The sequence below is a fragment of the Megachile rotundata genome, chromosome 1, assembly GCF_050947335.1.
Source record: "Megachile rotundata isolate GNS110a chromosome 1, iyMegRotu1, whole genome shotgun sequence".
NCBI lineage: Eukaryota > Metazoa > Arthropoda > Insecta > Hymenoptera > Megachilidae > Megachile > Megachile rotundata.
The window spans coordinates 3,701,918-3,716,191 of record NC_134983.1 but is presented as its reverse complement, the minus strand read 5'-3'; the positions used below and the strand labels follow the sequence as shown (position 1 = coordinate 3,716,191).

The window sequence follows — 14,274 nt, the reverse complement described above, 5'->3', positions numbered from 1 at the left end:
TATTAAGAAACATAATATTTTTGTAATATTTAATAAAACATATTTTGCACGAGAATGTAATGTATAAATAACGGTATTTATTGTAGACAGTGATTGGCCACTGTACTTCAAAAGAAATTTAAAAAATTAGCAATTAGCAATCATAGGAAGCAATAAATTAAAATAATATAGAATTACGAATATTTGAAAGAAAATGTGTTTGTAATAATACTATCACTGAGGCATATTTGGTATACACTTACGTCTACATATAAGTACAAGGACACATTAGAATTATTTTATGCAAAATGTCTACTGTTTATAAATGCACACTCTTGAATTTTTAAAAGCTTCATATACTTGTAGAACTCGATTCAAATATTAAACACTGACATTTCGCACTTTGGTATGACTATAATTTTTCAAGTTATGCGTATTAACAACATAAAATTAGCTTTCACTTAAAAAGATCGTAACGCAAATAGAATTATAAATATCCACGTGAATTAATCGGTATTTTATACGTCAAATTTCAGAATTTTATTTAAAAAATACTACTCATGAATCTGCAAGATGATCAAAATTATAAAATTTTATTACAGTGAAGATAATCTGTTTTGACCGTATATTAATAAAAAATGTACAATGTTATTACACAATATTTGTAATAACGCAAGTATTTAAAAACTTCATCTAGTATAAGAAAGTTATAGTTTATTAAAAAATCTAATTTTTAGGATAGTTGATATAATTCAGTAGACATAAAGTTGGGACTAGTATGTGTCCTAATACTTATGGACAAGATTGAATGATCTGAATGATCTTTTAATATATTGTCGAGTTCATGATTCTGAATAATTAAATTATATAGGATTTTTCCTTGCGTTACTTATGTGTATTTTTATCGTCGGCTAAGTCATGTTAAACAATAGTAGCTACATCAGTAATATTATGAAGAATGGCTGGTAACTAATATTAGTGATTATTAATATTAATTCTTAAAGTAATGAACAGCTACATTTGTTATTTTATTTGTCATGAACAAACTGTTTCACAAATACTTAAAAACAGTTCAATTTTAGTATTTTTTTTAAATGACGTGTCACCTGAAAAAATGTCATTTTATTTTTTTATGTACACTTTTGGTTGTACCAGAATTTTGGAAACACCCTGTATAATATGTGCTGAAAGCTTGGGAGGAACGAGCGACGATGAAGTCTTACAGTCAGTTCCATTATTTACCAATTAGTACCTAGATTGTAAATTAAAAATCAACCAATGGTATTTACCGTATTGTTTCGCTTATTTGAATCTGTTTATAGACTTTCCGACAATTTTCTTAATTCACTTCACCGTTACTGCCTCTTTCAAACCTCTCGCAAGCAAATCTGATAATAGTATTCATTGTGTTAATATAAATAAAATGATGTGCCAGTGACAATCCTAAGGATTCGAATGAAATGATTTACCCACGCATTTAGATTTATTAACTTTTATAATCACAATTCATTAAAATAACATACCTAGCACCTTGGGACCGTTTAAAACCTCAGCGACCAAAAATGTTTCTAAAAAGGAAATTACTCATCATTTTAACTTGAAAATAATGATAAATAATCTTTGAAAGTTTTAACATATTTCACAACTCAGTTCGGTGAATTTAAACGCTGGCTATGAACAAAAATTCAGAAAGTGAGAAAATTGAAAAAATAGTGGTTTTCACAGAAAAGTTCAAAATTTGTTCTGATTTTAATATAAAGATCTACAAGTTTCACTGAACACTCTTGAGATATAAAAGTTTGAGGAATAGAATAGTAAAAATACCGAGGTTTTAGAAAAGGTATTTATTTAGATTTTCAGAATATAAAATGGTTAAATTGAAGCTAAATTGTCTAGGATCGTTTCACACCAGCGTAACCGTTAAGGGTTAAGGAACAATAACAAATACGTATACGGGAAAACGTGAGGGATTTCAATTTTAAATGACGAAGTCTGTGCATCGACAATTTGAAGGTTTCGTAATCTACGTAAATCTCCGCTAACTCCTTCTTAAACTAATTTCCCGCTCGCCGTCTTCTAGCGTCAACTGGTAGCACAATCTTTATCACGATACAAAAACCACCTAGATTATTTAAATAAAATCGAATTCAGTATCTTTGTTGATTCATTTTCATTTATTTATCAGGTAGAATGAATTAACACTGAAATTTCAAAATAATATCAGACATTTTCAAATCTGAATAATCATTAGTATTTAATTCCATTGATATAATTATTATCAGATTTTTGTGTCGTAATTATCTTCTATAAAATAAAAAAATAAAAATTACGCATTATTTTAACAGAAAAAAATAATTAAATCATGCGAATAATTTTTATGAAATTTATTAACACAAAGAAAAAGGCTGAACAGCTTTGTTACTACGTTTTATTTTCTTTGATGTCTATGGTAATTATTTACTATATTGAAAATAACAAAAACGTGCTGATATGGATGTTTTTATTCTGCTAGTTAGTAATATGTTCAGTGATTTAACTGGTTTATTTAAATTAATAAAATTTTGTATTAGTTATAGAAATAATAATAAAATGAGGATATATTTAATTTTTGGAACTTCAATATGTAATTCCCAGTTTAAGTAGGTAATTTGTACAAAATAATTAAATTTTAATCGTTTTCAGTTTATATGAAATAGCTGATTTTTACCAAATAGAACGTTAATTATTAAATTTATAATTGAATCCGAGATCAACGCATTTTGCTTCCATTTCATTGAACAATATTGCAATCAATAGCTCTTTGTTATTCCTGTAATAATATTTTTATTATCTCAAACAGTTTTTAAATAAATTAAAGAAAAGTTAACTTGCCAATCTAACATACAGAAACAAATTTTAAATGACTATAAAAATTGAATTTTTCTGTTTTAGTCCTCAATGATATTAAAGACTCGATTCAGGGTATAGAGAAATACAAAGTGTGCTTCAAGTCGGAAACCTGTGAAAATGATGTGATCGATTTGAACAAACTTCTGTCAGAAGCCAGCACGGAAGAACCGATAGTGAAAGATCAACCTGGTTACAGGGACAAACTATTGTACATTTATACGAGTGGCACCACTGGCCTACCAAAAGTGGCTATAGTACTAAATTCAAGGTAAGAAAATTTTTGTTTAACATTAACAGAATAATGTGCAAATTGAAACCTCCGTGGATCCACATTATAAAATTTGTCTGCACTCTTCTGCGACGAAATAAAAATCGAATTATAGTTGTTAAATAAAATACTTATTTCTAACTATTAAATGCACAATAATGTGACATCACAAGATGATGTAGCTAGGGACAATATTATTTTCTTATAATATTAAACAGAGTGTTCTACCTAATTTGGCCATCTTGAATATTTTACTTATTTTTTATAATAAAAGAAAATGTCAGAGGAAGACATTTTATTCAAACAGGCAGATATTACGGTGGTTCAGTAGCTTTTCTTAAGGTCATTTTTTCTGCGATTTTAAGATAATTAAAGTTTTCTCAACCGAGACAATCATCATAACATGGTAAATGAGATCAAGGTAAATCCAATGACCTGTAGTACTATGATCTTCACGTGACCTTGAAGCACAAAAAATACGTAAAAACTAGGTAACTGATGAATAAAGTGAAATAACTGACTAAAAGATTAACGGAGAAAATTTTATCGTAATAAGTGCTCAAAATAAAGTCTACCTTCTGTATCTTCATCAAAAGAGCATCGATCGTTCTCTTTTAAGTAATTTAACACTAGCTACCCTAAGAAATAACTCAACTATGCAGTCAAGACTTTGTCGAGAAGGATTATTTCTCTCGGAGTATTTCTTCCTCTGATATTTTCTTTTATCATAAAAAATAAACGGGATATTTAACCCATTCGAGACCGATTGTACACCATGTGTGAAATTGATTTCCGAGGCTATAAGACAGGTTGCAAGCCAGGTGTACAATAGCAGTAATGAGCAATTATCAGTTATTCTAAGTAAAGCAGTCGTCGGGGTAAGACTTTCCTTGTATTAGTAGTATCTGTAAAGTACAGAAAAACAAAATTTATTTTACCTTAAATTGCACACATGGTGTTAAATTCGCTCCTCAAAATAAAAATATTTTGAAGAGCGAGGTGCACACAAGGTGTGCAGTCATCTTATTTATGCGAATTTACTTATAAATTGACTGATTTTCACAGTAAACAAGTTTTTTTATTAAAAATGAACAATATAAGGAAAAAAAATTCGCTCCTGGGGACCATGTTCGAGCACCCTATATATTCCTTCTACTTAACTGGTGCCATTGCTATAATAATATTTAGTCTGCTATAATTGCAATTGATTGTTTATTTGGTGCTTCATGAGCGTCTTTGCAGTTTCACTGTTTTGCAAGTGTAAGACTCGTTCGATAAATACCCGGTTTAAGAGTTTTAAAGATCTCTTTCAAGAAGCGAGTATTTGTCAGGCAGCCAATAGGAAGCACGTTCTTATCGATATTCGACTGTGCGCTTTGTTATAGTTATAAAAGTGCAAAATCTTTTCTCATATCACTGTTTTTCTTGTATTCTTGTGAAGTATATTGAAAAAGATGCAATAATATAATAGATAACAGTAGGAAAAAGATAGGATAACTGATCAGAAGAGATATGAACATAAATGTGTGACTATTCATATGTTGACTAAGGTAAATATCTCAGTGGTTAAACGATTAAGGAAGTAGTTGAGATAATTGCAATTTCTTTTATATTTAAACAATACAAATCGATTTATATGAGACAAATAGTTCTGCAAGAAAAATAAAGTTCGATTTGGAATTTATGAAGATCCTCTACTTACAGAAATTTCACCTGCCCAACCCTAGAAATTATCCTATTGATATCATATAAGATGTATAAATAAATGAAAATATAAAAATAATGGAAATATTTAAAATTATCAACGTTAATAATTTAATTTGTTTTTTTTTTTTATATATATTTGTGCTTACTTATTTAATGTAATGTGTCCTCAAAAATTTAGAAATTTTCAAAACCTTTAAAGTTCCTTTTCAAATCTCTAAATCCCTTTCCAAATATTCAAGTTATAAAAACTTCTAAATTTTCCAATATGTAAATTTCTAACTACTCATATATCTAAATATTTATGTTTCCAAATACCCCATTTGCCAAATACCCAAATTTTCTATTACACAAATTTCCAAATACCCAAATTTCTGAATTTCTGTATTTCTTAGTTTTCAGTTTTTCAAATTTCTACATTCCCAAATCTCAAAATCTTCAAATTCTTAATCATATACTCAATAACACAATATTATTTTACATTACTAAATATCTATTCGAATATTCTTTAACGTCGTTTTATTTTTATCGGTGAACTTCAACCACGCCATACACCAAGGTTGATTATTGACTATATCATCGTAGTTTACAAAAGTCATTTCATTATGTACGAATATCGATCATCGAATGTAGGTCATTCTTCACCGCTAGATTAAAACGATATCCCTCTAGAAAATTCAAATGAAATCATAACATGTAAATGACGACGGACAAAATTTTAATGTAATTTTTTTAAATTTATGCAAATAACACGTGTCCATCTGTATATTCATTCGATCTTCATGGAACAGAAGAAGTAATAATTAAATATTAAGAAGAAATAATAACGAAAATTTAAGGCACTGTTTGTTGATGAAGTATTGCTTCAAAATTACGCATGTTTCAAATAATTAAAAAGATGAAATCTATTTTCTTCCAATCTAAAGAAAAGATACTGTGCTGGTTTGAAATTAATATTATATTGAATGAAATAATATCTTAAAAAAATTAAATTAAAATTTAATCAAATAATAATTATTTACAGTACTCTATAGATCTATAAAATGACACACTGTATAATGTAAATTAGTGATTACACTTTTTAGTGGATTAGCTATACATATAATTTCACATCTCTATAAATTGAAGAGTAAAATTTTCTAACAAATACTGCTGCAATGATAAATCGTTAGCATATACAAGTAATGTATCTATGCCATTAACGTGTCGTTGTAAATTATCAAAAATTCATTTAACACTTAATGGTCATACTGGGATATGAAACGACCTCAGTCAATTTAGCTTCAATTTTTAGCTATTTTATATCTTGAAAATCTAAATAAATGCCTTTTCTAAAATCTTGGCATTTTTACTATTTCTTCCTGAACCTATTAACACATCACTCAATAAGTCTCCGGTCTAACTAAGAAAAACAAATTTTTTTTTAGAAATTCCACTTTAATCATCAATATACTTTCCTTCCAGTGTGATACATTGATTCCAACGCTCCTCTAACTTTTCAATTCCCTTTATATAAAACGATTTGTCTTTGCGCCCAAAATAAGCCTCAGTTTCCGCAATCACTTCTTCATTTGAGCCAAATTTCTTTCCCTGGAGCACTTTTTTCATATCTGCAAAGAGCCAGTAGTCGTTGGGCTCTAAATCTGGAGAGTACGGTGAGTGGGGAAACAATTCAAAACGTAATTCATTCAATTGAACCATCGTGTTCATCGACTTGTGACACGGCGCATTGCCTTTGTGAAACAGCAAACGTGGCACCCACTTTGAAAGCAATTTGCACATGCCCAAATTTTCATGCAAAATTGTGAAGGCACTACCTTCTGATATCTTCAAGGCATCAGCTATCTCACGCAACTTAAGTTTACGGTCTTTTAAAACTATTTTGTGGACATTTTTTATATTTTCCGGAACAACTGCTGATTTTGGGCAACCAGAGCGTTCAGCATTATCGGTGCTTGTACGACCGCGTTTAAATTCAGCATACCAGTCAATGATAGTTGATTTCCCTGGTGCAGAGTCCCTATAATGCTTATCAAGTCACTTTTTGGCTTCAGCAGTATTTTTTCCGATTAAAAAACAGTGTTTAATCAATACACGAAATTCCTTTCTATCCATTGTCTTCAAAATTACAAAACTGGGGGTACTAAAATGACTGTAACTTTTAAACTATCGGTCAGAATACCATGAAATTTTGAGACGTACTGTTTGAAGGCTAGTATTATTCGAAAATAACGTGGGTCTGTCACCAGTGTCGCCATATATGTGTTAGACCGGGGACTTATTGAGTGATGTGACAGTTCTTGACATCTCAAGAATGTTCAAACAAAGTTTCTTTCTATAAGAACCGACATTTTTTATTCTTTCACGTTTCTGAATTTTTTTTTTATATTTAACATTTAACCCCTTAATCTGCAATTTCTGGACAGTTGCATTACATATTGCTAGTTAATTATTGCTACAACGTTAAAGTGACTGAAGAAACTTAAAATGTTAAGCATAGTTTATCTTCAGCAATCCTTGGTTATGCAGGTTTAATTAGAATTCAACCTAAAATTCAATAATAGTGAAAATAGGAGCCTGGTTTATTACATTCCAGCCGTAGTGTGCGTCACGAGTGTGACAAGATATTGTAAGGCAAGGGTTAAATTTACTGAAACCAGCTGTGAAATATGTTAAAACAATTTTTAGAAATTAGTATTTAGTTTTTAGTAATTTTTTCAAGTTAAAATAATGAAGTTTAATACCCAGTGACTAGGTTCTTACACGACTCCGTGTGCTAGGTGTATTATTCTGATGAAGTGTGATCGATAAGAGTTAAAATTATTTTTTAGTAACTAATTATAACAGAAATTATTTCTATTAATCAGTTGCTACTTCATTACGACTAATTAATCGCAAATTCTAGTTTTAATGCATTCAATACCGTTTTCCATTAAATCGTTTTCAATTTGTACTCACATTATAATGTACAGAGCATCCACAGTAGTACGAATCAGTGTTTATTTTTCATGTGTAGTGAGGATTTGAAAGAAACGATAGGAGACAAAATTGTATTACTGTTTACTAGCAACACGATGTATGTCAACTTTTTAAATTCGTTATTTTTCTAGAAATATGATTTTTAACTACCAAATGATCGTCTTATAAGTTTTTTTTATTTTAAATCACAAAATTTGTTAAAGTGGTTTCTTTGAAATCTGTGTTGATCTTCAGCAAGATAAAGAATTAATGTGCATATTAGTTTATGTTTTATCGTTTGTTTATTTACTTCTCAACTTCACTTTTGATTTCAAGTAGGTTTAGTGTTAAATAGAATGCTGTTTTTTAATATAATATGAAAATATCTGTCAAAATGAATTCATTTATATGCATGAATATGACCTCTAAAGCCATGCAAGATGAGAAATGAAAAAAATATGTTAAACATTCTATAATATTGTATTTAATAGTATTTTGTCACTACAAATTGATAGGACTACATATTACAGTTTAAAACAATTTAAGATAAAATTAAGAAGAAATTTAGTATGGAATTGTTGATAACATATTACTTGGTCCATACTTTTATACTGGAACTTTAAATAGCATCGAATATTTACAATTTTTAAATAGTGAATTTTAAAATTATTCGGAATCGATACTACTGCTTCTCACATAAGATACTGTTCAAATTCTTACTCTAGATAATGAATTCTACAGTTTTCAAATTTCAAAATCCTACACTTCTTAACTTTGCAACAGTACAAATTTTCAAGTTTAAGACTTCCAAATTATAAAATCCATAAATTTCAAATCATTAAATTGCCAAATTCTTAAATTTTTAAATTCTATATTCCTAGATTTCCAAATTGTCTAACCCCAAATTTCCAGATTCCCAAATTATAAAATTGTAAAATTACAAAATTGATAAATTTCTAAATAATCAAATTCCCAATTCCTTCAATTCCCAATTATATGTTTTTTAAATCATTAACTTTCCAAATGACCAAAAGGTCACATTATCAAGTACTCGATTCTCCCCAATTTCCAAGTAGTCAAGCTCTCAAATTTCCAAAACTTGAAACACTTCAATTTCCAATGTTTTAAATTTCTAAGTTTTCCAGATTCCAATGTTCCCAAATCTCTAACTTCTACAACTTTTCCAAATTTTTAAATTATCGCATTTCATAAATGGTGTTAGATAGCTCTTTGCATCACATAAATATCCTGGATACCATTAATTCATTTATTTCTTTTTTTATAAAATCTACGACTATTTCTGTACCTTACCTAGGCAGTAAAATTTCATATGTATTTACCTTTGCAAATACATTTTTGTATTTTAGATACCGATTAAATCTATAGTTTACATCAAATTTTCTTAAAAATACGTCATCACACCTCCACTCACTCTATTCTTACTCCCTACTCCGTATAAAAGAAGGTATAATACAAGCAAACAGCAGGTAGTACGTGGCGATAGGGTGTATTTCCATAGTAACTGGTTCGAAATACGCAGAAAAGTGACAATGACGCAAGAGCAAACGAATTTCGGTGAGATCGATCAGTTGGAGGAACACATGTGCCATATAGTAATGATCATAAACCGTTTAATGACCGGACGAATCGATTGGCTTCGATCGGGTCTAAAACCTAGCGGTTCTCAACTTTGTTGTTACGATTCTTATTAAGCTTCTGCACCTCCTTACCGTAGTGCAGTATATCTTTATGCATGGAGGCAACGAACAATTTTACAATTGGTAATTGGAACTAAAAGATTTTTTCTTCAATATTATAATAATTTTCACGAATTCGCAAAAGTCCATGTAAAGATGAAACAAAAATTCGTAAAGTGGGGTAAGTTCGTAAACGGGGCAAGTGCGTATACAGGCTATTTTTATTACAATATGAAATTTCTCCATTTAATATGTTTGTTTCCCTGTTTTGTTTCACTATATCCCCCTTTATATTTCATCTAAGAGTACTTGTTTGCAGTATAGAGTACTTGCATAATGCAGTAAAAAGCATTTTATAGCAGAGTTGTTAACAATTCTGCTCTTGCCCCATTGCGCATGAAATAAAGTTTCAAAGTGTTTAACTTCAAGTTACGCTCTTACTTCATTTTCGAGGAAAGTACAGAGTAGTTGACATTTTAAACAATTTCCTATCAAAATCAAAATGTACAAGGAAAATTAAGGTTCTAGTTAATATTAATTAAATAGTAGTAATTGTGCAAAACGTTCGATACCGACAGCGTTAAGTATTTACATAGCAGACTAGAAATATTTACGTTTAAATCCCAAATTTTCAAAAACCAGTCTGCACTTACCCCACTTCACCTTATAAGGTGGTCACCAAATTCTCTAATTCGTAAAGTGCTTAAAGAAAAAATATGTTGTTAGAAAAGGAGGATTTTATTAAAAACATTAAATGTGACTTTCGCGTGACCTTAACAACGCTATTCCAGGTCATACTAATACTACTAGCGGATATGTCACATAAAACTGTATAACTTCTGTCCCGAAAATGTCGCGTTTACGAAAAAATCGGGTGACCCGAATGATCAGGAATGTCAGAACTGGAACATGAGAATTAATAATGGAAGAAGAATCTTGAAGTCGGATCTGAATATGACAATTCGGACAAAAATGATTCAAAAAAATTTAGAAAAAAAATGACTGAACAACTGAAATATTAGCTGTTTAATAGACGATTAGAGTAATTCATTAATTTTGAAAGTGAGGTATTTGGGTTTAGTAAAACCTTTTCTTTAAGTAGCACTTTAACACGTTGACTGCCACTCACACATATATGGGCGACACTTAAGTTGCTAAACTAATCTAACATGAGTATTATTAAAAATTTGTTCACTTTCCTCATAAAAAATTCTCGCATTAATTCCATAGATCTATAGAAAATAAATGTAACAAGATACTGTGAAAATATTTGGTAAAATTTATTAAATATTAAAACAGTATTGGCTGCAATTTTTAATTGTTTCAGTGTGGCAGTCAATGTGTTAAACGCTATTAGATAATAAACATACATTATTTTAACGCTACAAAATACAAACAATTTGTCTACTAGTGCTCACAAATGATTTTTAAATTTATTGAAATACAAACTGTTAAATACCTCATATTAACAAAAAGTAGATTTGCCTTACTTTAAAAATAAAGGCACATTTCTCAGTTTTTTTTTAAACAAAATCACTTCTTACAATAATTTCCCAATTTTTAATCGATTTAATTGAAAGATATTTTGTTATTGGTGTCTGAATTTGTTATTTCAATTCATTGAAAAAGAAAATCCTCTCGTTATGACTATGGACAGTTACATCAAATTTTTTTTTAAATTTTTATCTACTGTTACACCCTATTCTATGAACAGTGCGAATTATCTGGTTGCTGAACGTATAAATGATCTATAATCCGCTCAGGAAAGCCTTACGAGTCGTTCAGAATGAGATTACATGTAAATTTAGTCGCTTTACCCGTGTCTGCTTCCTGTCTGCTTGCATTATGTCTGTTTTACTGATAACATGATCTCCCTACGATAACAACTTTCAATTCGACACACTCTACCTTTCACGAGGAAATAAAAATATTTCAAAACTTCTAGGAGAAAGTGTGCAGAATTTGACGTTACTGCTACGTAATATAGACGTATTATAGACGTGTGTTACCTCACTGTTAACGTAACTTTGTCTCGAAGCCAAAGAATTGATTTTGTTGCTCTGTAAATTATTAAAACGCAAAAAGGCAAGTGACAGAGACCATTAATGATGTTGATATGTTAATTTAATCGTTTGCAGAGCAATATGGTAATTTTCTGATTTTAGTAGAAAATTACGATAATTCAGTCAAAGTTCACCGGAATTTACGACGGTGAAAAAATGAAGAATCTACCTAATTCCTTTCTGAATGCACTTTCTTTATACGTGAAATTGAGTAAAAAACGTGAAACGTATTGGATTTAAATGTAAACATGAGTGAAAAAAGTTGCCATGTTATAAATTAATATTTGGAGTAGATTTAATTTTTAATTGGAATTTGTATATGTATACTATTTCTGCAATTAACGAATAATTATTACATAGTATAAAGTTATAATGTTATTGATGTCAGTTAAAAGTAAAAAATAAAATGAACTAAAAAATTATTTTTCAACTTTATCAACGCAAATTATATGTTTTTCATATTTTCGATACTCATTTTGTATGTCGAATTAAAATGATTTATAATTATTATTTACCAGTTCGATTTATCGTCAGATTGATTTATAATTATTGTTATTTATACATAAAATGAATTTGGTTTCATGAAAAAACTTCATGCGTGTTCGATAATGTATCGTTTGCGTCAATAACATTTAACAGTTTTTTAGCACTCGTGTGTCACACATTTATCACTGACATTTCGAAATGTCAGTTTAAAATATTTTTGATCTTTTCAAGTTACTAAATTTTTTAATTTGGTAATGTCCATATTATCAAATTATTAAATTCTGAAATTTTTAAACTTGGAAATTGAAAAATTTGGAAATTCAAATTTATATATTTCTAAATTTTATAAATTAAAAATTTTAAGTTTATTAATTTATTTATTTGAGACCTTAGAATTCCTATATTTCTATATTTCTATACCTTCAAAATTAGATCACTTAATTTCTACATTAACAAATTATAAAATTTCCAAATTAAAAATTGACTAAATTATTAGATTATTAAATTATCAAAATTAGTGATTAGAAAATTTGAAATTTTCAGATTTAAAAATTGAAAAATTAGAAATTTATATACTTCTGCATTTCCACATTTTTCAATTATTAAATCCAGATTTAAAAACTGCAAATTACAAAATGTACATGTATATTTCTTAATTTTGAAAACTTCCGACTTTTCCAACTTTTGAAAGTTCAACACAGTTTTCATTGTTTCTGTCATTTTTTCATGTGATTTGTTCTGAATCTTTTACTAAGCTTTCATAAAACTGATATTCATTGAAAATCTTATAGACTCGTACAGGACTTTTCAACAAGACCGTATAAACTCACAAAATCACCGTTACTGTATGCACTTGTTACTTTTAAAACCTTGATAAAAATAGATCTTCTGGTCGTGTATAGTGTATATTAAAGCTCAACTATGGTGATTGAACAGTCTGTATTATGATTTTTAACAACTTTGGCGAAATATTAATAAGCTTTGTATTTATCAATTTTCCGCCAGAGGTCCTAAAAGTTTCCAAAAATAATATTTGCTGAGAGTTGATCCTTCAAACTACGCATAAAAGTTATCGCTTAAATACTGCTATAATTTATCAAGTGAAAAAGAGATTCACGTAAATTAACCAGTTATGTGTGTTTGACGACTATATCCGTCATGGAGATGTGGAATATAGTCGTCATGCGTAAAATTTTGTTACAATTTGATATTTAAATTGTAATTTTGGCGAAAACTAAATTATATTCGTAAATTGTAATATGTTTAAAATGTTTAGAGGTCAAAACGAAATAAAATAAACAAATAAAAAGTGTAAATGATTTGAGATGGATTCATAAATTCTTGAGAGCTAACTCTCGCTTGATTATCGCGATACACACTGATGCGCGCTTTGCAAAAAGATCGCCGCAATTAACTGGTTAAATACTGTTATAATTTATGGAGTGAAAAAAAGATTTGCGCAAATTAAGCGACGATTGTATATATGAAAATGCTAAAAGAATAATTTTTGTTGTTACAGGTACTTGCTAGTCGAGATGCCATTCCGTTTGCTAGGAATAAAATCAAACGATATCCTGTACAATCCAAATCCACTGTACCATACCGCTGGTGGAATGATTGGAGTAGGTTTTGCGATCCTCAAAGGTATACCAAACGTCCTCAGAGCCAAATTTTCCGTCTCGGCTTATTGGACGGACTGCATCAAGTATAATTGTACCGTAGGTGGTTTACAAATTTTATAATAATCTCGTTAAAATCAATAGGACATTTTATAAATAACGTGGTTTTACGAGCGAAACCTTGAAACGTCGATGTATTGATAAACACAGTAGAAGTACAGTAGGCTTTCGTTATATTGTCGAGTGGGAGAGTTTCTCTTTCGGTAATCTTCAAATTTTCAAACTTCTAAAATCGCAGCCACCAATTTTCTAAATTTTTAGTTTCTCAAATCGTCAAATCTTCTAAGTTCAAATTATTAAATCCTTGAATTTTAAATTATAAAATTTTGAAAATTCCAAATTTCTCATCTAAATTTCCAAATACTCTGAATATGTAAATTTTCAAGTATCTCGATTACCAAATTTTTTATTAAATCTTCAAATTTTATAAAAATCCATAAATTTCCAGTTTCTTAAATATTCGCTTTCTCAGATTTCCAAGTCTTCAAATTTTCAAACTTCCAAATTTAAAAACATTGTAAATTTCAAAATTTTCCATCTTCAAAATTGCT

General features: G+C 29.1%; 1 protein-coding gene across 4 annotated transcripts in view; it reads left to right on the top strand.

Moving 5' to 3' along the window:
• The window catches only part of LOC100879898 (long-chain fatty acid transport protein 4), a 76,686-nt gene that overhangs the window by 54,183 nt on the left and 8,229 nt on the right, over positions 1-14,274 (top strand). For all 4 annotated transcript variants that reach the window (XM_076530572.1, XM_076530577.1, XM_076530584.1 and 1 more), the window contains exons 5-6: positions 2,911-3,136; positions 13,564-13,762. In XM_076530572.1, the coding sequence (XP_076386687.1) occupies positions 2,911-3,136; positions 13,564-13,762 (425 nt within the window). The remainder of the gene's footprint in view (positions 1-2,910; positions 3,137-13,563; positions 13,763-14,274) is intronic.